Source organism: Populus trichocarpa, chromosome 3, assembly GCF_000002775.5.
Source record: "Populus trichocarpa isolate Nisqually-1 chromosome 3, P.trichocarpa_v4.1, whole genome shotgun sequence".
NCBI classification, from domain to species: domain Eukaryota; kingdom Viridiplantae; phylum Streptophyta; class Magnoliopsida; order Malpighiales; family Salicaceae; genus Populus; species Populus trichocarpa.
In genome coordinates this window covers 14,136,091-14,163,632 of record NC_037287.2, presented here as the reverse complement: position 1 = coordinate 14,163,632, position 27,542 = coordinate 14,136,091, and the positions used below count along the sequence as shown (strand labels likewise).

Below are 27,542 nucleotides of genomic sequence, written 5' to 3'. Positions count from 1 at the left end.
ACTCTATTGAGAAATGACCATGTGATGGAGGGTCAAAAGGTATGAAAAGACAATGACCTCCCGAGGGATCTAAAATATCATATAATAATAAAAGAGGTTTTACTTTTTTGTGTTTCTCAATTATATTAAAGTTAACGTCCCGCAAGTTGGAACGCCGAGAATCATTCCAAATGAACTTGAGACCTAGATAGATAATGCCGGCCACTTCAAAAGTTTCCCCTGCCCCCTTCCGCTTGTTTTATATTTCCACGAACTGCGAGATAGACCATTTCAATGGTAATGGAATGAAGCTTTTTTATCCTTTCGAAAAGCATCACAACCACTTGATTTATTGGTAGAGTAGGCATAAGATTTAATAAATTCAAGATCAACGGGATAAAGAAAAGGAGCAAGACATGAGGGCATCGATCGGACATTTGAGGTTTTTTTGTTGTTGTTGCAGTAGTAGTAGATAAGTTTCTTTTTAATTTACCCCAATTGATCAACTTATTTGATACGGCTTACTAAATCACAGAGCAGGCAAAAGGTCCTATATTACAGCTTTTACGTATTTGAAAAGTCGATAAAATTCCAAGCCAGAAGATAGTGTCGAAGACCAAGTTGGGTTTCGCATTGGTAATAAGAAAAAAGAAAGCTAACTTTGAGCATAACGAAAGACAGGGTGGACTGCCCCACCGAACAGGAAACCCACCATCGGACGTTTTCAACCTATACAAATAGAAAATGCTCAATGATTTGTTTGATTTGACAAAATCAAATGTGAAGAAAATAGAGGGAGAAAAACACGATCAATAAATCTGGTGTGGACAGAAAAGGAAGGGGAGAAGGAGATGCGTTCACCTTGCACTAGAGAGGCCTCACAAGCCTGCTTTCATAATTTCTGTCAATTGCCTTCTGAGCCCCAGAGTCCAACATCCATAACCACTGTTTCTGCATCCCGCCATGTTCTTGAAGTTGCCATGGGATCATTGATATATCCAAACTCTCAATTCACCAATCACGAGTCCCTCCCTTCATTGCAAGAGTCATTCTCCAATTTCACAAAAGCATTTCCACAGTATTCTCAGACTGATCAGGCTGACAAAATCCGAGAACAAGAATACTACCATCTCTCCCTGTCCAACCATGTTTGTTTCGATTATATTGGCCACGGCCTCTTCTCATACTCTCAGCAACGAAGTCACTCTTGGGAAGCTCCATTTGCCTCAACATCATCTGCTTCTCCTCCATCACGCCAATATTCCTCAGGTTTAGAACCGCCCTTCTTTGATATTTCCTACAAGGCAGCTAACTTACATTCGCAAATACAACATGGTGGCCAAATGTCAGAATTGGAATACGAGATGCAGAAAAGAATTATGGCATTGATGAATCTCTCCGAAGATGATTACACGATGGTTTTCACTGCCAACCAGTTATCCGCATTCAAACTTGTGGCAGACTCTTATCCATTTCAGTCAAATCAAAATCTTCTTACGGTATATGACTATGAGAATGAGGCAGTGAAAGTAATGATTGAAAGCTCCAAGAACAAAGGGGCACGGGTCATGTCAGCTGAATTCTCATGGCCTAGTTTAAGATTAAAGTCAGGAAAATTGCTAAAGAAGGTAAGGCGTAAGAGGAAGAACAAGAGGGGACTATTTGTTTTCCCACTTCAATCAAGGATGACAGGAGCTAGGTATTCATACCTCTGGATGACCATGGCTCAGGAAAATGGATGGCATGTCTTACTTGATGCTTGTGGCTTAGGACCAAAAGATATGGAGACCCTGGGCCTGTCCCTCTTTAAGCCAGATTTCCTGGTCTGCTCTTTTTTCAAGGTTTTTGGTGAAAACCCATCTGGTTTTTGCTGTCTATTTGTGAAGAAATCCAGTTCTTCAATTTTAAAGGATTCAACTGGTACATGTATAGTGAGGCTTGTCCCAGCTAGGAGACCTTCTCAAATTTCAGAAGAGTTGGCTAATGACGACGTAGAAACTGAAGAAAGAACTAAACAAGAGATACATGTTGATGACAATTTGCAGGGCTCCTCCTCAGGTCCTATTTTCAGGCAGCAGACAAGTGAGGTAACTTCTGACCCGCAAGAAACCAAAGAGATTTCAGTAAAACATGAAGCACCAGAAATTGAGGAATCAGTGGCATCATTTGAATCCTCCAAATCCCAAATCATTGCTGGGTATGGAAGTGGGCATTCACATCTTGAATGTAGAGGCTTGGATCATGCAGACTCGTTGGGCCTGATACTAATCAGTACCAGAGCAAGGTACCTCATCAACTGGTTGGTAAATGCATTAATGAGTCTTCAACATCCACATTCAGAAAATAGGAATCCCCTAGTCAGAATCTACGGACCGAAGGTTAAATTTGATCGAGGACCAGCAGTGGCATTCAACGTATTTGATTGGAAAGGAGAAAAGATAGACCCTTCAATTGTACAGAAGCTTGCTGATCGAAACAATATTTCTTTAAGCAAAGGATTTTTGTTCCACATTTGGTTCCCAGATGAGTATGAACATGAGAGGGAACAGATAATAGAGACAAGGACAAGTAAAGGAGGAAAAGTCTTAAATGGGACGAGAGAGAAACTTCATTCAGGAATTTCTGTTGTCACAGCTTCCCTCGGGTTCTTGACAAACTTTGAGGACATTTACAGGCTCTGGGCATTTGTTTCACGGTTCTTGGATGCAGACTTTGTGGAGAAAGAGAGATGGAGATACACAGCTCTAAATCAGATGACGATAGAAGTTTAGCTTACACTTGTTCTTTTATTCTTTCATGCTGTAACATTTGAACCCAAGGGAGTAGCAAGTAATTTTTCCTATCATGAGCTTTTAAATAAATATATAATTTTTTTTAAAAAATTATATATTAACTCACCTACATAAATTTTTAAAGTTAATAGTAAAGTTTTAATTCAAATACATTATCTAAAATATTAAAAATAAACTTGAAAATACATAAAATTAAAGTGAAAATAAAAATAAATTCACTATTAAAGTTACATCCTTTAATATCTTGTGGAATATAATTTATTTATAATCAAATCTAAATCGATATTGTAACAACTCCTCAACCGGGATAAAATAACAATCTCATGTCAACTGAAAAGCAAAGTAATTAAATTTTATCCCTCTCTCAATTCCTCCTTCCTTCACTTAATTCTTCCTTAGATTAGTATTTTATATGTAAGTTTACAAGGTTATATTTTTTTTTCTTGGATTTTTTTTATGTTTTTCCTTTACTTTTCTCTCTTTTTCCCTGGCCTTTTCTTTTCTTTATTTTCCTATTCTGCTTCTGCCCATTCAGCAACATATAAAAGGAAGAAAGAGTTAATTTGTTTTGTTTTTAATGGAAAATAATCATTTTACTCTTAATAAGTCGTTTTGTTTTTATTTGACAGTTTTTTTTTGTTAGCACTACCAATCTCCGTTCATCCTAAAATTTTAACCAGATTTATCAATATATTTTAAGATTCCTCATAAAATTTCAGCTCAATCTGATGGTCGGATTGAAAATTACGCCCAATAACGTAAAACTGGTCAAATTGTGATTTTTCATCAAATTTCTGAATTTCTCCAAAAATTCTAAAATTTTAACCCAAGTTAAAGCATCATATTAGAAGGCTCCACACATATTTTCAGAATTTTTTGATAACTCAATTGAGAATTATAAATTTTTTATTTTACATAAAACAAGTTAAAATATTAATAAAATCTTGACTTGAACTATAGCCCGTCCAAACTTTAAACATGCCTCCGCCCCTTGTTTGAACATTTCAATGTAATGAACACATCATTATATTGCATTAATATCATGACATAGAATCAAGCATTCCTCAACTGTCGAGGTAAGTGAGCAGCCTTCGTTTCATTCAAATTCCGGTGAAATTGGATCACTTAAAGTGGTCTCAGAGGTGATGAAATACAAAAACAAAGAAACTGTAGGCAAAAATAAAAAGGAACTTCAAATGAATTGAAAAAACTCGATATTATTAAACTAAAACCATTGAAATAAAAAGCACCTTGGCACTCTGCACCACACTGAGTTTAAAATAAAATAAAAGACATACTGGCTAAATGTATTGGTATGTCACAGAAAAGGGAAACAATTAGTAGCCCAGAGAGAACGAGAGAGATGATAAGCAGCATATGCTTTTCTGACATAAGAGAAGCATTCAATTCGTATTCAATCCATTTTGGCTCAGCAGCAGCTTAGACTTCTCTAGTTACCACTGTGTTAGGTATCTCTTAATCTACTTTTCTTACACTATATTTTCCTAGAAAACGCTAAACTGATTTAAGCATTAAAAAATTATTTTACAGGTAACACCCATCATCTAGTTTGTTATTAACCATGAAGAAAGTTGTCTAATAAAATTTTATCAGTTTATAAATGACACTGTCTGTGAAGAATTCTAAATAAAAACCTTGTTTATTTCCTGTCATAATCTTTCTTATCACTCATTTGTATCTGATTCTAAAGGTTTTAGAACGGATAACAGTACTGAAACAAAGAATTATTGACCTCTCGCCATCCTCGTCAGTTCTGATGGACTTCTAACAGCTTGCCCAGCAAATAAGAGCACTTAGCTCCTAAATAGAATTTAAAAGTAACACAATTAACCTGCTGTTCTAATAATTTATTCGATTGACAAGATTTAGCGTCCATGAAAAGTCAGAAGGCAAAACAACAAGACCAAGAACAATTCATAACAGATCCAAATTATCACAATTAACCTGTTGTCCTAATAATTTATTCGATTGCCTATATTTAGCGTCCATGAAAAGTCAGAAGGCAAAACAACAAGACCAAGAACAATTCATAACAGATCCAAATCACCTAAATTCCTTGAATAGCCATCGGATATTGTGCCCAAAAGATAGGATCATAGGATATGCCCATCAAGGCACCAAGTGTTTTGATACTTTCCACAATCTCATATGCTTAAATTTTTATATATTCATGTTTGTCAGTTTAGACCGACGACTCTCCATGTTTTACCAAGAAAGACTACACAAAATCAGTGGCCGCCATGCATGGTGTATGATTCAAAGTAAACATCTAAATTCATGTCCAAGTTGGATGAAGAAATAGTCTTGATTGATACATGGATTGCAATCCCCGTTGTTTACTTTCCGCTAACTTGGAAGAATCACCAAGGTCTTGTCCTTAGTGCAGAAGTCAGGCACTACATGGGCAGATACACTCTGGCATTTTAAATACAGCACTGTTGAATATTTTTTTGGTTGCCAGAAACATGGATATCTCGAGCTAGAAAGGGACAATTAATAGGCTAAATTAAATGTGGAATTTTCGTTTACAAATCTCATATTCAGATTTTAAAAAAGGATAGAAATTGAGATTCAGGGATAACATCTACTATACATATCAGGATCCACTGAATCTTCAGTGGAAAACGGAGACGCTGAAAACAAGTTTTAAATGAAGAAAATAACAGGAGTTTTAATAAGACAATTGAGAACGGGGTTCTGTTGTTTCATTTTCAAGGTAATTGAAGATGAAAATTCATTGTTTTTCTTTTTGGCCACATATAAAATTCATTGTTTCATATAAAATGTTAGCTTTTGAATCGTTGCTTTGTTAATTCTTGAAAATAGAAATTTTGCTGTAAAATATTTTTATATATATTTTTTTGGTTGTTTTGATGTATCGTTGATAAAACTATATTTTAAATAATAAAAATTATTATTCTTATAAATTTTTAAATAAAACATACTAAAATAGATGATTTTTTTTGTAATTAATCCCCGCCCCGCCCCCCCGGTAAAATGATGTCTTTATTTAATTCGGGAAAATGAATGTAGTCTCATTGAAGGGTAACATGGAAAATACAGAGGATTAAAAGAAGAAGAAAAGAGTAAGAGAAGAGTGTTTGTCAGTGTGGTTGCAGGTGTTTTTCAAATAATTTTTTATACCAAAATGCATGCCAATAATGTTTTTTTATTTTTTAAAAATTATTTTTGATATCAGCATATCAAAATGATCCAAAACATACAAATCATATTAAATTTTAGTAAAAAAAAAAATTAAAATTTTTTAGGAACACCGCCTCAGCCGCGTTCCCAAACGTTAAAGCAGCTCACGTGTAAAACTAAGAAGTAGTGACAGAGAGCACGTGATGCCCCCTAAACGTCCCCACAGCAGCAACTAAATAACAAGAGCCAGCTAAACTCCCTCAAATCCAAGATTCCATGTTTCAACCTCAGCATTACTAATGTAGGTTTCATCGAAAACTAATGTTCAATTCGAACAATTTTTCTTAAGGAAAAGAACCTGACCCCACACTTGTTAAAAAAAATAAAAATTAGAAAAAGAGTTTCTTCCTCTTTATAAAAACCCAGTAACTTGTTGAGAGGCTCCTCATCCTTCTCCCCTTTTAAGCATATTTGTTCATATTTTACAAGCGACCAATTAAAGCCGAATCTCTCCTTTTCCCTAGCAATACTTCAAGAAAGAGAGAGTTCGGTTCTTTTGGGCTCTTTTTTTTTAAGTTTCTTGATTTCTAGACTTGTTTGTTTCTTGAGAAATTTAAAGAAAATTCAAGAATGGCAAAGAATGTGGGAATCCTCGCTATGCATATTTACTTCCCTCCTACCTGTGTTCAACAGGTGATTTTAGATTTCATCCCTCTATCTCTCATTCTCAATATCATCAATCTTATGGAATGGAGGTTTTAAGAAAATTCAAGAAATTTTTGTTTTCAATTAGAATAAGGATTCTAATCATTTGTATTCGTGATTTTTAAGGTGTACGTAGTTATCAAATTTGACTCGGGAATTGACCTGGTCAAGAAGTCAGGTTTTGGGTTACATGGATTAACCAAGATCAATCCAAATCAACCCAAAAAAATTAAAAAAATATTTAAAGTTTTAATATTTCATATAAAAAAATTAAGAAATAATCTATATGAATATAGGTTGTACATGTTGTAAATAATAAAGTTTAAAAGATTGTTTCAAAATGTTTTTTATTCCACATTGAAAAGATATTATGTTATCATTTTAAGTTGAAATATTTAAACCAAAAATATTTTTTATCCCATATTAAAAAAATAATTTTTTTCTTGCGAACATATAGTATATATAATAAAGGGTTTCAAATATCACATTAAAAAAAAATATTATTATAGTATTTTATATAGTGAACTTTGAAAAGGGTTAATAACCAAATAAAAAATATATAAAAAAAAGTCTATGGCTAAGAGAAAAAACAAATTTGAAAAAAAAAAAGTCTACCAAATTTTACCGGATCGCTCGGGTCAACCGATTTTTGCCGGGTTTTTACTCGTATCGGTCTTCCACCTTACCCGAACTGGTCCAGCCACCGGGTCGACCCGTCGAAGGGTTTAATAACTATGATTTAAGGTAGTGTTTTGTTTGGTAGATATTGATTTTTGAAGTGTTTTTTATTTAAAAATATATTAAAAAAATATTTTTTAAAAAAATTATTTTTAATATTATTAATTTAAAAATAAAAAAATAATTTAAAATAAAAAATTCAAATCTTTTAAAAAATACATTGCCACCGAAATAAAAAACACATTTAGTTTAGAGTGTGTTTTTTTGAAAGTTTGGTTTTGCGATATTTAAATAAATGAAGGAGATCTTTGCCTATATATCTTCCCCATCATTTTTTTGAAATTTTAGTATTTATTGATTAAAGTTTTGATTTAGATTAATTAACTATGATAATAATTGCCAAGTTTTGTTTCTTTTACTTATTTATTTTCACAACAATTAATTTCACAAAGAAAAGGGAGTTTCAGATTCATTAATCGCTTGTCTCTGCAGCATGCAAGAGCGTATCTGCTTTGGTTTTTCAATTTTGTGATTTGGGTTCAACATGTAAAACAGGAAGCCCTGGAGGCCCACGATGGTGCAAGCAAAGGGAAATACACAATTGGACATGGACAAGATTGCATGGGATTTTGTACAGAAGTGGAAGATGTTATCTCAATGAGGTTTGTCATTTTTCTACATAAAAAATCTCTTTACATCTCTATACATGGTTGTGCCTTGTAACTCTAGCAGGTGATGATCTTCAATATTTTGGGATTTTCAGTTTGACAGCTGTGAGTTCACTTCTTGAGAAGTACAATGTTGATCCAAAACAAATTGGTCGCTTAGAAGTTGGCAGTGAGACCGTTATTGACAGGAGCAAATCCATTAAGACCTTCTTGATGCAAATCTTCGAGGTATTTAATTATTTTTAATGTTTATATGGCTGCATGGAACTGTGAATGGATCTTCGATGAAGTGTATGGTTTAAAACTCCAAGCTAATGAAAGTAAATATGCTGGGAGATTAAAACCTGATGGCTGTTATAGTTTAAGCAGAAAGGCCAACGTACAGTCATTGGAATGTTTACTTTATGGAACCATGCTTCAATTATTTATCTTGAAATCCTGAAACATGCGTCGCTATACCATTATTTTTTGTGTCCCCAGAAACCCTTTTAGTTTAATCTTGTGAATTAACATTTGATTTAGAATGGAAAGAAGAGGATACATAATGGCCAGTAGCAAGTGGCTAAAGTTGGATTTTCCTGATATTTAGATTTTGATCCTTAACTGTGCATCTCATTTTCACCACCTGTCTTGATAATAGATTAACTTTGAGGTCATTTCTGGATTTAATTCAATAGCTCTGCTTTTGAAAACAAAAATAACATTCTCTTTTGTAACATAATGCTCTTTCTTGTAAAACAAGCAGAAATGTGGAAACACTGACATTGAAGGCGTTGACTCAACTAATGCATGCTATGGAGGAACAGCAGCTTTATTCAACTGTGTCAATTGGGTTGAGAGTTGCTCATGGGATGGACGCTATGGGCTTGTTGTGTGTACTGACAGTTCGGTATTATGATATCCTTGAGCTACTTCATATTTGCTTTCCTTTTCTTAAAATCACTTGTTAAACTTCTTGATGTTAAAATCGGTTTTATTTTTTAAAACAAGACCAGATATTTGAATTCCTTAGATACTTCCATATTTTCCGTCTCAGTGGTTTGCAGCGTATACTGGTTTCCATTTTTTACCGGAGGTCTCTTTCTATTTATCAGGTCTATGCAGAAGGGCCCGCTCGACCAACTGGAGGAGCTGCTGCCATTGCCATGCTAATCGGTCCAGATGCACCTATTACTTTTGAAAGCAAATTTAGGGGGAGTCACATGTCTCATGCCTACGATTTCTATAAGCCCAACCTTGCCAGTGAATATCCGGTAACCCCAATTCCCTTCTACATGATTCCTTTTTCTGCGTAACCTGTTCACTACTATGATTCTCTATAGCTTTTTTATGTTTATCAACACTTTGTCCATATGCTGAAGAATGCAATTGTAGGTTGTGGATGGCAAGCTTTCCCAAACATGCTACCTCATGGCCCTTGATTCCTGCTACAAAAAATTTTGTGCCAAGTACGATATATTAATTACAAAATGCATTTTTCATGATGTAGACTTTTGATGATACTGGCGATGTGTGATGTTAAATGGCTTCCTATCTTGTTCTGTATAGGTACGAGAAATCAACAGGCAAACAATTCTTTATTTCTGATGCTGCCTATTTTGTATTCCATTCTCCATATAACAAGGTAAATTGATTATTTTGCATTTGCAACTTCACTCTTTGCCTACTTTACTTAAAGTGACATTTTCAGCATTTGTATTAAGGTTCTTATTTTAAAGCAAATAGGTGGTTGATCAGCAAGCAATGGTTCCCAGTGTAATTTTTATTCCACGTAATAAAATCTCTCTCTCTATTCAATCCTGTTCAAGCCGAGCCACTAAGAGTTTTTATTATCCCGTAAGATTTTATTTTATTTTGCCACAGGATATCAATATAATAGAGACTGCTAGAAAAGTACTTGTAAATATTCAAATGTCTTAAAGGCACAGATCGAAAGAGAAATATTAATTATTCTAAACAAAAATCCGGACGACGGAAGAAAAAGAAGGTGACAGACGATGACCGCAACACCGACTCGAGTCCTCGACGAAGAGTGACTCGTCTTCATATTTTAAACAGAGCAGATTTTGTTGCTAAATGAGCTGACCTCTCAGAAAAATAAAAATTTGGTCGTTTTGTAATTATTTAGACCCTCACAAAGCCATTAATAAGTTCAATGATTAAGAATTATCTTCGATGATAACAACGAACACGAAACTTGCTTATATATAAGCACCACATACATTGTATTTCGAGCATCAACTAAAACCTGAAGTGGTCAAGATTTGGTTTCAATGGCCATGGCAGGGCTCCTTTCTCTTTTGTGCCCGTTATTAGTCGCAGCATTTCTGGTGCTTTGCCATGCCAGTGGTAGAATTTTTTCGTCTACGTGTTTTAAGCACCTAAATTCCTACGCGTAGTATATGTAAGCGGTCACTTTCATTCACAGGTTCACATTGTCTACATGGGAGAGCGCCGCCCCCAGGGAGATTTTTCGCCTGCATCGACCCACCATTCGATGCTAGCGGGCATCCTGGTAAGGTTAGAAGCCGGTCTCCTATAATATTATATTCTAATGCTATTGAAATTTAACACGTTGTGAATTACCTTTACGTAAATAAACTAAGGTAAGAAATTACAACACTATTGATGTACGGAGAGTGATAGGCCTGCATGTCGATCTTGCTTGATGGCTGCGCACGGTCCAGCTTATTCACAGAACCGTTTGAAAAAGGACTTGCTGCTATAAAACTAGAAAGAATATTGTCACGCTTTTTAGCAGAATATAAGGTTTCGTTGTACTTATAAGTACAACTCATGTTTCTTTAATGCTTCTGTGCTCCTCCCAAGGCACCATATGTATGCATTTGATCTCGAATAACATGATCAAGCGTTGGAAAATTCTCTGACTGCAGTTATGAATCAGCCAAAAAGTCTCTAGTATATAGCTATGGAAGGAGTTTCAATGGATTTGCGGCAAAGTTATCAGATGAAGAAGTTGAAAAATTATCAGGTGAGCTGTAGAACGAATGGTATCAGGATTTAGGGTTTTATTAATTAGCTTCGTTCGATCGATGCTGAATAGGATCAAATGTTTCTGCAGACATCGAAGGTGTTGTGTTCAGTCATTCCATTGTTTCAGACATGGATCAATTTATGGAATAAGATCAAATATATTCTTTCTGGTAGCTCATCGAGTCCAGTCGTAATTTTTTAAATAAAAATAGAGAGATGCAGACTTTGTGGAGAAAGAGAGATGGAGATACACAGCTCTAAATCAGATGACGATAGAAGTTTAGCTTACACTTATTCTTTTATTCTTTCATGCTGTAACATTTGAACCTCTCAATGTAATGAACACATCATTATATTGCATTAATAACATGACACAGAATCAAGCGTACCTCACCTGTCGAGGTAAGTGAGCAGCCTTCGTTTCATTCAAATTCCGGTGAAATTGGATCATTCAAATTCCGGTGAAATTCCGATGAAATACAAAAACAAAGAGACTGTCAGGCAAAAAAAAAAACAAGAACTTCAGATGAAATGAAAAAACAAGATATTATTAAACTAAAACCATTGAAATAAAAAGCACCTTGGCACTCTGCACCACACTGAGTTTAAAATAAAATAAAAGACATACTGGCTAAATGTATTGGTATGTCACAGAAAAGGGAAACAATTAGTAGCCCAGAGAGAACGAGAGAGATGATAAGCAGCATATGCTTTTCTGACATAAGAGAAGCATTCAATTCGTATTCAATCCATTTTGGCTCAGCAGCAGCTTAGACTACTCTAGTTACCACTGTGTTAGGTATCTCTTAATCTACTTTTCTTACACTATATTTTCCTTGAAAAACCCTAAATTAACTTCAGTAGTAGAGGATTATTTTATAGGTAACACCATCATCTAGCTTGTTATTAACCACGAAGATATATTAAAAGTAAAAAATACCTATCAGAATTTAATGGTAATAAAAGTTTTTATCAACCAATTAAGTATATATAATTACTCTTTGTGGGAATATCTCTACGCACTGCCTAACAAAAGTCTCATTAAAACATGGAATCATGTATATAGTACGTAACAGGATTGTACAAGGAGAAAGTCAATTTTTTTTGGTGAAGCATAGAGTATAGCTAATTAATGGTATAAAATTGTAGGAGTTATTCACACAATTTTAGGGGACAAAATAATGCTACGTACAATCCTGGAGAAGATCTTGTAAGAAAGAAAATAAGGCTGGAGAGACATTCACTTATTATAATAGTTGTAGCTAGGAGATACTTGATGGGATCCGAATTAGACTTCAGTACTGCTTATTTATACTCTTATGAGAAGTTATCTAATATTAAGAGGGTGTTTGTTTATGCGGTAGCTTTTGTTTTTGAAACTCATTGTGTAAACTAAGTGTTTGGTAACATAAGAAAAGCAGTTTTTTGTTTGGTGAGCCCCATAATTTTTTCCATCAAACGGATTTTGCACAAGCAGCTGGGAGCTGCTTCTCTCCAGCTGCTTCCCTTTATTTACCTAGGCACTGTTAATAACAGTGTCCATGCCAGGTGAATTAAATTCACCCTAGCACTGTTCACTCAAGAAGTGAACAGTGCCCAGGTGAATTATAATTCACCTGCAATGCGAGAAGCATTCACCTGGCATGTTCACGTAAACAGTGACAGGTGAATTTTTTTTTGCACTATTCACGTGAGCAGAATTCATTGGACCGCGTCCGACCTAGTAAAAAAAATTTAATTTTTTTAAAATTATGTTTTACTCAAAAACTAATGTTTAATATTATTTAATAACACTACATAAATTAAAAGAGCATCGCATGATAGCGTAGCATTTGTGGAATTTGATCGCAATTCCAATTTTGTTTCTGATGATATTTTACCTGATTTTGTTGCACGCTCAAAAAACCATGGAACCTATAGTCCTTATCAGATGATTTTTATATGTGATGAAATTGTAGATAAGTTAATGGAATAATAAAAAGTATTTGATATAAAATATTATTTATTTATTGACATAATAATAGTAATTAAATCTACAATATTTAAATTAAAAACCATCAATACATTGCATATAGTTTAATGGAATAATAAAAAAAAATTAATATCAATATTATTTATTTCATGATGTAATAATAGTAGTTAAATCTACAATATTTAAATTAAAAATATTTTTTAGTTATTTTATAACCTCAATTTGAAAAGCATTTTTTTAACCAAACACATTAAACTATTTTTTGTTCAACCTCAATTTCTACCACAGTTTTAACCAAACATATATTTTTCCAAACCAACTTCAATTAAAAGTACTTTTTATAAAATAATTTTTTTAAAATCACAACCATAATAGCAACCGTAATACCAAATACACTCTACACTGTCAAAAGATTTCATTAAGGAGAATTCACGCTAAACATGGAAGGGAATAGAGAGAAAGAAATTAAGTCTAAGAGTGTAGTTTTTTGGTTTCATATTTTGGTTTCATTTCCAATTAGGTGGTGTTTTGAGTTGTAGATCTTGGGGTTCCATTAAAACATTGTGTTTTTGTGTTTAAGTATCAAGAAAGTGAAGGAAAATTTAGACCGTCTGCTTATGGAAAATTCTTAAGTGCTTTTTTTTAAAAAAAAAAAATTCTAGGAGACAGCAAACTAAAAAAACGTATTTACTAAATAAGAATAAAAATTGTTTTTTTTTTAAAAAAAAACACGTGTTTCTTAATCACTCACTTTTATGAATTCTCCACTGTAAAAAAAACTACGAATATTGTTTTGTTCATTTACTGTTTTATGATCATGTTCTTTTTTAGTATCAATGATGAATTCGTGGTCATTACTTTCGATTATTGCATCGTTGTCTCTATTTTTCAAATTATAATTATAATTATAATTGCACATTTGAGTCAATTAATATTTTTTAACTAATTATATATAATTATTGATAATCTCAATATATATATATATATATATATATATATATATATATATATATTATAAAATAATTAAAACAAAAATAGAATAAACAATGCAAAGCAATAGAAGAGAGTCCTAAATCTTTGAAAAAGCAGAGGTAAAATGCAATATTGGATTTCCTAATTTTTTCATTCGTTCTGTATTTTCTTTTCAAAGACCAGACATGTCAAAACAGAGAGGGAAAAAAAAGAAGGAGACGAGACATATCTGTAGCTTCCTACAAAAAAATAGCAAGCTTCATCAATAATCATTATCAAATTCTTTTTAAATACTCAGATCCAGAAGTCTATGTTGAACATAGAAAAATATTTCTTTATAATAAATAAAAAATGGGAGATCCACAAGGATATTAAACAAATATCTGGTCAACGATTTATAAAGATTTGATCCACCATCATAAATATAGGAATTAAATAAATAAAGAAAGTCATGCTTGTGAGCTGAAACAAAATCAACTAGAATCATGATTAGAAAAAAGAATTCAGGGTTCATTCATGAGAAGCAAGTGGAAACAAAACCCAACAAGACTTTTAGTAAAAGGAAACCAAAACAATAGTATAACAAGAAGTTTAAGAAACACTAACCTGGAAATTGAACAGATTTAAAAATTGATGTAAAAACAAAAATTGTTTTGAGAGAGACACTGTGGCAATATCGGCTGGTGAGCTAGAGTTGAAAAGAGAGAGTTAATTTGAAACTATTTATATATTTTATAAACTTGTAAGCTCAGGTGTAAAATTATAATTTTGACCAAGTTTATTGATTTTTGAACATGTTAAATTTGATTTTATTGATTTTTAAATTTTTAATCCAAATTTAATTATATGTTAGATACATGTTCGCTTGTAATTTAATTTTATAAATAAACTTATAATTTTAACAATAATATCCTAGAGAATATTCAATACAACGATGTTCACATTCTATCCCTGATTTTAAATTCGAGCAATTCGGTCTTGAGAGTCTCTTTTCAGCAATTTTATAACAGCCAAGTATTGGCATGACAAAATTGATTTAAATATAAGTAGATGTTAAGTTCCTTCGTTGGTGCTTTTTGACCATTTGATGAATTCACTTGACTATGATACATAATATTGGTTAGATTTTTTTTTTTTTTTTTTGCGCGTGTGTGAATATATATATATATATATATATATATAAAAGGCTATCTAGCAATGAATTTCGGAACTGGCTTGTCAAGTTGGACCCATTTCTTAATTTTCGAAACACGCTCACATTCCCGACACATGCCATTTTTATGTGAGAGATGTTGGGGCAAGTTTGGCTATGTCTTCTTCTTTATTTTTCGATTTTCATCCATGTTTAAGAAAAAATATCATGTTGACATGATTGTTTATGCTAACTGGTTTTAGCTTGTCTTAAAAGATATAGAAAAGAGCAGAGATCGAACAGCTGTGTTCGGGACTAATTGAACAAAAGATATAGAAAAGAGAGAGAGAAATCGTGATTCAGACTGTGACGAAGGCAGGTGGGGATGAATTATATATATATACTTAGGCAAAGCTCCATCATCTTCATAATATTTAGAGAATTAGATGGAATGATCAGTACTGTGATGAGAGTAGGTGATTAGCACACACATGAATAGGTCATTCTCCAATACATTGCATGTTTTTATCTTATCTTTTGCATTTTAGGCAAGGATAGAAAAGACGAGCGTAATCTGGCGTCGGAAATCAATGGAAGAACTTCATGGGCAGTGTATATATATTTAACCTTATATTTTAGTCCTTGTAAGAGCTGCTGGAATTGAATATTGGATAAGCAGAGGACTAATTAACTTGCATGATAAAAGATATAGAGATTTTGAGTCATCGTGCTAGCTATCGGCTGCAACGGGCCGGAAAAAAATATATATTAAAGAAGAAAATTCTTTTGAATTATTTTGATTCAAGCTTTTGTGCATGTAGTCTAAGTCAACTTTAGACAGCATTATTATTGTTATGCTACGAAACCGTTGTTAATAGTTTATGCTCGAATTTTTTTATATTCATTAATGTGTAGGAAAAAGAAAGTGCGAGGCCGAACAGTACCCATGCAAGGAAGCTGTAACTACAACAACTGGAAATTTATTGCTTTTTATTTATTATGCATTTATCAAACTCGCCAGATAAATTAATTAATCAAGCATCATCACGTTACTCTTATCTCAAGTCAAAGTCGCACTGCTTCCATCCTTTGAAACATTTTTTTAGGCATAATTAATAGTGATAGACTTTTCTCCTCTTTACACAAAGCATGCAAATTAACCTAACACTGCAGCCTCGTATTATTTACCGGTGTTGTTGTAGATTGTGATAGTAGGTAATTATTTTTTAAAATATGTTTTTTTTTAAGATATATTGAAATAATATTGTTTTTATTTTTTTAAATTAAAATTTGAGATTAACACACCAAGATAATTTAAAATTATAAAAACATTAATTTTTGGGTAAGATCTCTTTTATATACTTTTTGGTATGCAGATATGACATTAAACCTATCTTATTATTCTCTATTTATAGATAATATTATTTCGGATTGGTTTCGATTGATTTGAAGTAAGAATTATTTCCTTTATATGCATTTCTTTGTTTGTTTGAAATTATAATTGAGATGGGAAAATATCGAGAATGCTTCCCTTCTTGAGTAATTTAAAGATCAAATTGGCCTCCAATTTGAAGAAACAAAGAACATCACTGCACTTACGGACTGTGTAGATAAAATTAATTTATCTCCTAAATAGAATTTAAGATTAACACAATTAACCTAATAATTTATTCGATTGACAAGATTTAGCGTTCATAAGAAGTCAGAAGACAAAACAACAAGACCAAGAACAATTCATAACAGATCCAAATAGCCTAAATTCCTTGAATAGCCATCGGATATTGTGCCCAAAAGATAGGATCATAGGATATGCCCATCAAGGCACCAAGTTTTTGATTCTTTCCACAGTCTCATAAGCTTAATTTTTTATATATTCATGTTTGTCAGTTTAGACCGACGACTCTCCATGTTTTACCAAGAAAGACTACACAAAGTCAGTGGCCGCCATGGTGTATGATTCAAAGTAAACATCTGAATTCATGTCCAAGTTGGATGAAGAAATAGTCTTGATTGATACATGGCTTGCAATCCCCGTTGTTTATTTTCCACTAACTTGAAAGAATCACCAAGGTCTTGTCCTGGGTGCAGAAGTCAGACACTACATGGGCAGATACACTCTGGCATTTTAAATACAGCACTGTTGAATATTTTTTTGGTGGCCAGAAACATGGACATCTCGAGCTAGAGAGGGACAGTTAATAGGCTAAAATGTGGAATTTTCGTTTACAAACCTCGTTGTAGGTGAGAAACTCATTCATGAGAATCCCGCTAACCTATGGATCATTGAATTACGAGTTAAAACCTAAGTTTTACTTGATACATGACATCATATTTAGGCGTGGTGATTGTTTATTTTTTTCTACGACCTTCAAAAGAAGATTAGTTTAGTAATTAAAGAGGTATGTTTATTTTATTTTTTGAATTCAAATTTTAGGATCAGCATTTAGAAATTTTAATAAGTTCTTTTAAAATCAACCGGATGATGTAACATTATGTCTTTAAAGAGGTTTAATTAAATATATTATTTATCTTTGAAAAATAAAATTGCAATTGTTGATGGAAACTTTGTGGTGATCATGGAGTAACTAGTGATATTTTATTAGTTATTTCTTATGTTTACTTTAAAGAAAAAAACAAACATAAAAAGAAAAAATAAAATAAAATTTATAATTCATTAAAAATAATAAAGAATATTTTCTTTTAGAATTTATCTCTCTTAGTTGTGTTTATTTTAAAAAAATTAAATCTAAAAAATAATTAATAAAATATTACTAATTACTTTACTATCACTATAAAATTTCTCACTGCACATGAGGATTAATTTGTTCACACAATCTATTAATAGCATGGACCCTTGGCAATTTAATGAGTTTGTTGAGGGGATGATGACAAGGGAATATTTGAAAAATTCAGCTTAGTAAAAAACAAAATATTTAGGCAGCCACCCTCGCCGCTCGGAACTTTTTTGGTTTTTGGCTGAATGATTGTCGAGAGAACAGTCTCCGGTCAAATTAAGGATGCATTTCTGATACATGTGCTCATTTTTGCTGGGTCTTTTTTTCTTCCTTTTACATCTCGAGGTCAAGGGTTTTTGGAAATAACTTTTAATTAATTATAACTTAATCCATAGTTTAATCAAATTAATTAATTAATTATTGTGGCTTCAAGAACTTTTATTTAATATTTATATTTTCTAGTATGTTAATGACTTTATCTATTGGTCAATGCATTTTTTTCCAATTATTTTGTTTTGAAAAACATTAAAAATGAAGGAGAGGTGAGATAGGAAATTTGATTAGAAAATGACGTATTTTAGAAAAAAAAAAACCATTTAATATTTCTATCATATCAAAAAATGAAGACCATATCTAACATTGAAATAATTGAAAGGTGATAAAAAATATTTAAAAAAATAATCTTATAAATTATTTTATATTAAACAAATAATAATTAAAAAAACATAAATTAAATCTGAAGAAACAAACAAAGTGAAGAGTTGCTTTGAGATATTAAAATGTCAGCACAAAAACTGAGGAAGTGAGAGAAACAAAGAGGGGGAAATACCACCAACACCAAATTAAAAACTCAATGGTCACACGCGCACCCACATTGGAGAGAGGTCATTGCAAGGATTCTAAATTTGTTGTGGAAGGCAGTGTATGGCTATTTAAAAGACACCACACGCGTCGCTCTAAAAGCGCAAATTTTCCCCACGTGCCTGACATTTTTTTTAGTAATATTTATATTTTTTACAAACATCAAATAACCTCCTAAATAAATTTAATTATTACAAAAAAATATAAGTAAAAGAAAAAATACCCTTGTACACAAGTATATATATTTATTATTATTATTTTAAGGGCAACTTCATTGTTTCACTATGTTATGTTAATAGAACTGAAAAGTTTTTTTTAAAAAAAAAAAAAAACCTAGTTCTAGTTTAGATTTTTTTAAAAGAAAAATTAAATCATTTTAATATGAAAAAATAAAAAATATAAATACATTAATTTGATAATACTAAATGAAACTCATGAAAATATAATTTTACCTCTTAATTTTTACTTCCTTGATTATCATTGTAGAGAGCAAAACGATTATTACAATGTAGTTATCGAATATCGACGTTACAATAAATTGGTACCTTAACCTTTTTTTTTCTATTAAGTTCATATTTCTGTATCGTTTATCAACTAGCTTCCTCGTGACTCACATGTTTCACCAAACTACCCTTGATCGTTTATCAACTACCAATCCAAATGATCGGACAGCTAAGAATTATTGGGGACCAAAACATTATTCCATTTAAGGGTGTCTTCAACATCGTTTTTCACGCATCAGCGTGCTCTGGGCTACAAGATTTATAATTGTTTATATTCCAGGCATCATTTGACATTGATGTTCTTAGAGTTATTTTTAAGTGTTTTGTTAGAAATTATAAAAAATTCTTTTTCTATTTTTAGATTATTTTAATAAATAAAAAATCATATAAAAATCATCAAGTGATAAAAAATTCTACTTTTAAGAATATTTAAGTCATTTTAATATGCTTAAAAAAATAGAGAGCACACAAATATCCTTGAATGCTAATTTTTTTAAAAAAAAATTGAATTTAATAGTAGAATAGTCATTTACTGTGCATTATAAAAATTAAAATATTTAATTGCCCTTTTAATTCGACAATGACTAATGGACACTTGTGAAATTATTGAATTACCTCTAATAACTAGTTTTTTTTTTGTTTTTATTTGGAAAGGCAAAATAAGTGTTTCACTATGAATTTCTATAAAGGAGTACCCACATCTTTAAAAGTTTTTTATAATAATTTATTTAAATTAATATTAAATAATATACAATATAGAAAATGAATAAAATTAACAAAACACTAAAAAATATAGCTACACCTACAAAATACTATTCAATAGAATGATTTTTTTTCTTTTAGTTTTTTTTATTTTCATCCTTCAACAATTATTTTTTCTTTTCAATCTCATCATCATTCAATATTAGATTGTTTTGGAGATTATGCATTGTATTTTTTTTACAGTTTTTGGTTGAGTTATATCTTAGTCTCATTGATTTAGTTTTTCTTCATCTATTTAAACTTTCAACATTAGATTTATTGGAAGTGGAGCTTTATATTTTTTTTACTTGATTTCTATGAATTTATTTTGATCTCGTGACCGAGCTCGCAGGTTTAACAGGTTAACTCGGGTGGATTCAGGTCATTTTTTCCCCTGCTTTTTCTAATTATTTTTTTATTTCATCCTTCTACATTGGGTTGGTTAAAAATTTTGAATCATAGATTTTTTTAATTTTTTTTCATAGGGTTATCCTAATCTCTTGAACAGGGTTGACTATGTTTATTTTTCTAATCCATTTTTAATTGAATATTTTTTTTAATTGGGCTTTGTAATTTTTTATTTGATTTTTATGGTGTTATTCCGATCTCATAATCTCGATCGCGAGATTAACAAGTTCAACCAATTGCCTTGATTAATTTTTTTAATTTTTTTAATTAATTTTTTTTTCAATTTCACCATCTAACAACTCAATTTTTTTTCCCTCAATTACATCCTTTAATATTAAGTTATTTGGGGATTAAGCTTTATTATTTGTTTTCAATTTGTTTTGTGCAGAGTTACCTTGGTATCATGAATTTTTCTTTTCAATTTCAACTTTCAACATTGGATTTATTGGAATGGAGTTTTATGATTTTTCTTATTTTCTTTTTGTATGCAGTTATCTTGATATCATGATCTAGGTCGTTAGTTTAACAAGTTAGTTTAGGTTGTCTTGGGTTGTTTTTTATTATTTTTTTCATTTTCATCATTCAACATTGAGTTGGTTGAAAATTGAGTTCTGTAATTTTTTTCAATTTACTTTCCATAGGATTATCTTGATCTCATGATCCAAGTTGGAGGTTTGACAAGTTATCCTGGGTCGATTTGAGTAATTTTTTTTTTATTTTTTTTATTTTGTTTTGGTTGATTAGGAACTGTCCATTATAATTTATTTTGATTTGTTTTTTATAAATTTATCATGATTTCATGATCCAGGTTATAGATTTGATGGATTAACCCGAGCTGATCCAATATATTATCGTCTCAATATTTTCTTCAAAAAATCATCAAATATATCATCGTATTAATATTAAAAAAGATGTCATTCAACATGCATCATATTTTAAGTTTATATATTTATTTTAGAAAACATGTTAGTAATACATGAATGTTTTTTATTTTAAAAAAATGATTATACAATGCGGCCAATAATCTAGTTATTTATAAAATTAACAGATTCTACGAGTCCTCTCTCTATAACACACATGATGCATACACCCAAAACTCCAACGAAAAAATCATTTTATCAAGAATTTTGCCAAATCTAATTCAATTCTCATATGTTTTAAAAAAAAATAAAGAGAAACACGTGTGACACATGTGAATGGGGAGAATTTGATGGTGTGACTTAGATGGTAGGATCCACTAATTCACATTTATAATTTCTTTCATTTTTTTCCACATCATAAATCACTAATAATAGATGTGACAAACACTATTTATTACATGATTTTGACAAAAATGAAATAAAATATATATTAGATTGAAAAATAAACTAAAGTAGATGATCTTTTTCTGTAATTATTCCATATATATATATATATATATATATTGACAATAACACGGTAAAATGATTGGTTGAGCAATGTCTTTATTTAATTCGGGAAAATGAATGTAGTCTCATTGAAGGGTAACATGGAAAATACAGAGGATTAAAAGAAGAAGAAGTAGAAAGCAGCTCACGTGTTAAAACTAAGAAGTAGTGACAGAGAGCACGTGATGTCCCCTAAACATCCAAAAGTGTCCCCACCGCAGCAACTAAATAACAAGAGCCAGCTAAACTCCCTCAAATCCAAGATTCCATGTTTTAACCTCAGCATTACTAATGTAGGTTTGAGACGTTAAGAGAGATTGTTTTTTTAAGATATTTTTTATTTTTAAAATTTATTTTTAATATCAATATATTAAAATAATAAAAAATATAAAACATAATTTAAAGTAAATTTGTTTTAAAAAAAATCTCAAAAATGTACAAACACACTTTAAGACTTGTTTATTTTTGTGGTTGAAAAATGTTTTGGTAACAAATAAATTTTTTTATTTAAATTATTTTTAATTTTTTTAAAATTACTTTAATATAATAATATTAAAAATAATTTTTTAAAAATATTATTTTAATAACCTTCAAAATAAAATAATACTTTAAATAACAATAATCACAAATATACTCTAAATAATTAATAATCCAGGACATAGAAGAGGTAAATAAAATTTGATAATGGCAAACATGGTAGTTTCATCAAAAACTAATGTTCAATTCGAACAATTTTTCTTAAGGAAAAGAACCTGACCCCACACTTGTTAAAAAAAATAAAAATTAGAAAAAGAGTTTCTTCCTCTCTATAAAAACCCAGCAACTTGTTGAGAGGCTCCTCATCCTTCTCCCCTTTTAAGCATATTTGTTCATATTTTACAAGCGACCAATTAAGCCGAATCTCTCCTTTTCCCTAGCAATACTTCAAGAAAGAGAGAGTTTGGTGTTCTGGGCTCTATTTTTTTGAAGTTTCTTGATTTCTAGACTTGTTTGTTTCCTGAGGAATTTAAAGAAAATTCAAGAATGGCAAAGAATGTGGGAATCCTCGCTGTGGATATTTACTTCCCTCCTACCTGTGTTCAACAGGTGATTTTAGATTTCATCCCTCTATCTCTCATTCTCAATATCATCAATCTTGTTTCTGTTTTCTTTACATGGAATGGAGGTTTTAAGAAAATTCAAGAAATTAATTTAATTTTTGTTTTCAATTAGAATCAGGATTCTAATAATTTGTAGTCATGATATTTAAGGTAGTGTTTTGTTCGGTAGATATTGGTTTTTTGAAGAGTTTTTTTATTTAAAAATATATTAAAATAATATATATATATATATATATATATATATATTAATTTATTTTTAATATTATTAAAAAATTAATTTAAAATAAAAAATTCAAATCTTTTAAAAAATACATTGCCACCGAAAAAACAAACACATTTAGTTTAGAGTATGTTTTTTGAAAGTTTGATATTTAAATAAAAGGAGGAGATCTTTGCCTATCTTCCCCATCATTTTTTGAAATTTTAGTATTTATTGATTAAAGTTTTGATTGAGATTAATTAACTATGATAATAATTGTCATTTTTGTTTCTTTTACTTATTTATTTTCATAACTATTAATTTCACAAAGAAAAGGGAGTTTCAGATTCATTAATCGCTTGTCTCTGCAGCATGCAAGAGCATATCTGCTTTGTTTTCTCAATTTTGTGATTTGGGTTTTACATGTAAAACAGGAAGCCCTGGAGGCCCACGATGGTGCAAGCAAAGGGAAATACACAATTGGACTTGGACAAGATTGCATGGGATTTTGTACAGAAGTGGAAGATGTTATCTCAATGAGGTTTGTGATCTCTTTACATCTCTATACATGGTTGTGCCTTGTAACTCTAGCCGGTGATGATCTTCAATATTTTGGGATTTTCAGTTTGACAGTTGTGAGTTCACTTCTTGAGAAGTACAATGTTGATCCAAAACAAATTGGTCGCTTAGAAGTTGGCAGTGAGACCGTTATTGACAAGAGCAAATCCATTAAGACCTTCTTGATGCAAATCTTCGAGGTATTTAATTATTTTTAATGTTTATATGGCTGCACGGACCTGTGAATGGATCTTTGATGGAGTGTATGGTTTAAAACTCCAAGCTAATGAAAGTAAATATGTTAGGAGATTATTTATCTTGAAATCCTGAAACATGCGTCGCTAAACCATTATTTTTTGTGTCACACAAAAACCCTTTTAGTTTAATCTTGTGAATTAACATTTGATTTAGAATGGAACGAAGAAGATACATAATGGCCAGTAGCAAGTGGCTAAAGTTGGATTTTCCTGATATTTAGATTTTGATCCTTCACTGTGCATCTCATTTTCACCACCTGTCATGTATAATAGATTAATTTTGAGGTCACTTCTGGATTTAATTCAATAGCTCTGCTTTTGAAAACAAAAAACTCTTTTGTAACATAATGCTCTTTCTTGAAAAACAAGCAGAAATGTGGAAACACTGACATTGAAGGCGTTGACTCAACTAATGCATGCTATGGAGGAACTGCAGCTTTATTCAACTGTGTCAATTGGGTTGAGAGTTGCTCATGGGATGGACGATATGGGCTTGTTGTGTGTACTGACAGTGCGGTATGATGATATCCTTGAACTACTTCATATTTGCTTTCCTTTTCTTAAAATCACTTGTTAAACTTCTTGATGTTAAAATCAGCTTTATTTTTTAAAACAAGACCAGATATTTGAATTTCTTAGATACTTCCATATTTTCCATCTCAGTGGTTTGGAGCGTATACTGGTTTCTATTTTCTTACCTGAGGTCTCTTTCTATTTATCAGGTCTATGCAGAAGGGCCTGCTCGACCAACTGGAGGAGCTGCTGCCATTGCCATGCTAGTCGGTCCGGATGCACCTATTACTTTTGAAAGCAAATTTAGGGGGAGTCACATGTCTCATGTCTATGATTTCTATAAGCCCAACCTTGCCAGTGAATATCCGGTAACCCCAATTCCCTTCTACATGATTCCTTTTTCTGCGTAACCTGTTCACTACTATAATTCTCAATAGCCTTTTTATGTTTCTCAACACTTTGTCCATATGCTGACAAATGCAATTGTAGGTTGTGGATGGCAAGCTTTCCCAAACATGCTACCTCATGGCCCTTGATTCCTGCTACAAACAATTTTGTGCCAAGTACGATATATTAATTACAAAATGCATTTTTCACGATGTAGAATTTTGATGATACAGGTGATGTGTGATGTTAAATGCCTTCCTATCTTGTTCTGTTTAGGTACGAGAAATCAACAGGCAAACAATTCTCTATTTCTGATGCTGCCTATTTTGTATTCCATTCTCCATATAACAAGGTAAATTGATTATTTTGCATTTGCAACTTCTCCCTTTGCCTACTTTACTTAAAGTGACATATTTCAGCATTTGTATTAATTCCGTATGTTGAATTATTGCAGCTTGTACAGAAAAGTTTTGCTCGTTTGGTGTTCGATGACTCTGTGAGAAATGCCAGGTTCTGTCTTTTCTCCACTCTGAAGAATTTTATTTGTTTTGTTTTTTACAAGTAAAATCTGCAAGTGATATCAAGTGCTTACCTTTATTTGATACTGTTTGCAGCTCTATTGATGAGGCTGCTAAAGAGAAACTAGCACCATTTTCAACTTTATCTGGTGATGAAAGCTACCAAAACCGGGATCTTGAGAAGGTGCATTTAAGATCCTGACTGTTAAAAAAGTGAACATGTTTCTTTCTTTTGCTTTATATCCGCCACCCTGCAAAGGGAAGGGTTGGTGGTTGCGTAGTTAGACACTTACAAGACAGTGGAGAGACAGAAATTGTTTGAATTCTTGAGCCCTGATTTCTAAGGATATTTCTTTTCTTTCAAACTATATCAAATCTTTGTTGGGATGTTTATCGGATAATGTGCTAAAAAATATAGGATTTATAATCCTCTGAAAGCCAACTATATAAAAGCCGCGGGGCTGAATATTTCTTGACTTCTAAATTGCAGAGATTGCGGTGTTATAATTGTTTAGTTGATGAGATTCAATCATCTTGCTGATTGGTCACTTGATGTCATGCATCTACAGGTATCCCAGCAAGTTGCAAAGCCTCTTTATGACGCAAAGGTGCAACCAACCACTTTGATACCCAAGCAAGTTGGCAACATGTATACTGCATCTCTCTATGCGGCATTTATATCCCTTCTTCACAATAAAAGTAGTGAATTGGTAATTGCTGTTGCCATTTTCTAATTTTGGACTTACCTTTATCATGGCCTATATTTCATCATTAAGATGACTTTAATATTAGCTTATTTATATTGGATGCTAGTGCTTACCGAGATAGTTTGGATGAATTGCAGGCGGGCAAGAGGGTTATATTGTTCTCATATGGAAGTGGTTCGACAGCCACAATGTTCTCATTGAAATTACATGAAGGTCAAAAGCCATTTAGCTTGTCAAACATTGCAACCGTGATGAATGTCTCAACGAAGTTGAAGTCAAGGCATGAGGTAATTTTGAATATTTTTCTTGAATGGCCAAAGATGTTGTGTTCCTTATATATTGTTCTCCTTGATGCAACAAACCTATCTGCCTGCTGCTTGCCTCAATATTTGGATTTGTAACATAATTTCACCGCTTTCAGTAGACACTCTCTCACACACACCTGTGCACATCTATCTTCTAGATAAGCAATCTAAAGGCCTTTGAATCCTGGAACCCTTAATTTCCGTTTCTCGTGTGCTTTCACCTGGACTTACAAGGTGATTGGTGAGTAATCATGCGTTCCTTATGGTCTTGATGGAATCATAATAAAAAACATTGGGATCTTTGGATTGATCCAGAAAAGATAAAGGTTAAAGGGCTTTGTCTCTCTGAGAGATAACATTTCTTATATGTTAAATTATAAAGGCGCAATATCATCGAATGCATTTCACTGAACTTTTACTTTTTGTGCAGTTTTCTGCAGTGAAATTTGTCGAAACTATAAATCTAATGGAGCACAGGTACGGAGGCAAGGACTTTGTGACGAGCAAGGATTGTAGCCTCTTGGCTCCAGGAACGTACTATCTGACGGAAGTCGACTCTATGTACCGAAGATTTTATGCCAAGAAGCCTGTGGATGGTGCTTGCGAGAATGGTTCACTTGTCAATGGTCACTAAGCCACTACAGCTGCAATGGGCCAAGGATTCGGCTCTTACTTTTAGATAGGTGTTGTTGTCAAGTCCTAAGAAGAATATTCATGCTTCCTTTAAGGTTCGTATTTTAAAATCAAATAGTTGGTTGATTAGCAAGCAAGGGTTCCGAGTGTAATTTTCATTCCACCTAATAAAATCTCTCTCTATGAGAGTTTTGTTATTCGGTAAGATTTTATTTTATTTTATGCCAAGAAGCACGTTCGTTTGCATGTGCTCATTAGCACGTTCGTTTCATTACATGCTAAAAGAGAGATTTTATATAATTAATGGGCATGTGCTGCCCCTGCTCTTCCACCTTGCTGGCAGTAAGCTCTGTACTTTTCAGGAGATTAAAAAAAAGGGGGGGAACCCCCTGATTGATACGGTAGAAGAAGGATGCACCCTCTCCTCGCCATTTCTCCCTGCTCTATCTTGCTCTTTTGAATACCCAGAGCGCCTGTCCATTCTACAATGGAGAAGGCATTGCAATTGCATAGCTTCTATCTGGAATTCAAAGGAGAAGGCAATACTACAATCTGCATTGCGTCCCCCTAAATTTAGTTCTCTCTTTTTACCATTTCTGGAGTTTGTTTAAATTCCATATTTTCATTTGAAAAAAAAAAGAAGGGTGGCTAAGG

The 27,542-nt window shown here is 32.1% G+C and overlaps 2 protein-coding genes and 1 long non-coding RNA gene across 8 annotated transcripts; 2 read left to right on the top strand and 1 right to left on the bottom strand.

Moving 5' to 3' along the window:
- The first annotated feature begins 549 nt into the window (after nucleotides 1–549).
- Nucleotides 550–2,894, top strand: LOC7479250 (uncharacterized). The gene has a single exon (XM_024596919.2). The coding sequence runs from the start codon at nucleotides 831–833 to the stop codon at nucleotides 2,748–2,750; it is 1,920 nt and encodes a 639-aa protein (XP_024452687.1). The 5' UTR covers nucleotides 550–830; the 3' UTR covers nucleotides 2,751–2,894.
- A 3,497-nt stretch (nucleotides 2,895–6,391) lies between these two features.
- On the top strand, nucleotides 6,392–27,085 carry LOC7479248 (hydroxymethylglutaryl-CoA synthase). 6 transcript variants are annotated; one of them, XM_052451758.1, is made up of 12 exons: nucleotides 6,392–6,629; nucleotides 7,875–7,981; nucleotides 8,083–8,215; nucleotides 8,733–8,876; nucleotides 9,082–9,240; nucleotides 9,362–9,435; nucleotides 9,536–9,611; nucleotides 25,180–25,235; nucleotides 25,340–25,427; nucleotides 25,813–25,953; nucleotides 26,088–26,237; nucleotides 26,686–27,085. In XM_052451758.1, exons 1-12 carry the CDS (start codon nucleotides 6,567–6,569, stop codon nucleotides 26,887–26,889), a joined length of 1,395 nt encoding a protein of 464 aa, XP_052307718.1. In that variant the 5' UTR covers nucleotides 6,392–6,566; the 3' UTR covers nucleotides 26,890–27,085. The 6 variants fall into 6 exon arrangements, with proteins under 6 accessions (XP_052307718.1, XP_052307717.1, XP_052307716.1 ...); XM_052451757.1 differs by lacking the exons at nucleotides 9,362–9,435; nucleotides 9,536–9,611 and adding exons at nucleotides 24,828–24,901; nucleotides 25,002–25,077 and having other exon boundaries at nucleotides 6,397–6,629; XM_052451756.1 differs by lacking the exons at nucleotides 8,733–8,876; nucleotides 9,082–9,240; nucleotides 9,362–9,435; nucleotides 9,536–9,611 and adding exons at nucleotides 24,198–24,341; nucleotides 24,548–24,706; nucleotides 24,828–24,901; nucleotides 25,002–25,077 and having other exon boundaries at nucleotides 6,410–6,629.
- Nucleotides 11,240–11,887, bottom strand: LOC112327022 (uncharacterized). The gene is made up of 2 exons (XR_002981065.2): nucleotides 11,562–11,887; nucleotides 11,240–11,475 (listed from the first exon to the last, which is right to left on the bottom strand). It is a non-coding gene; the product is annotated as an uncharacterized LOC112327022 (long non-coding RNA).
- Nucleotides 27,086–27,542: the final 457 nt, after the last annotated feature.

Coding starts and splice junctions, on each gene's coding strand:
- LOC7479248 (XM_052451758.1), top strand. CDS start 6,567: ATGGCAAAGAATGTGGGAATCCTCGCTATGCATATTTACTTCCCTCCT. Junction 25,428..25,812: donor AAAACCGGGATCTTGAGAAG/GTGCATTTAAGA, acceptor ATGCATCTACAG/GTATCCCAGCAAGTTGCAAA. Junction 26,238..26,685: donor AGTTGAAGTCAAGGCATGAG/GTAATTTTGAAT, acceptor CTTTTTGTGCAG/TTTTCTGCAGTGAAATTTGT.
- LOC7479250 (XM_024596919.2), top strand. CDS start 831: ATGCGTTCACCTTGCACTAGAGAGGCCTCACAAGCCTGCTTTCATAAT.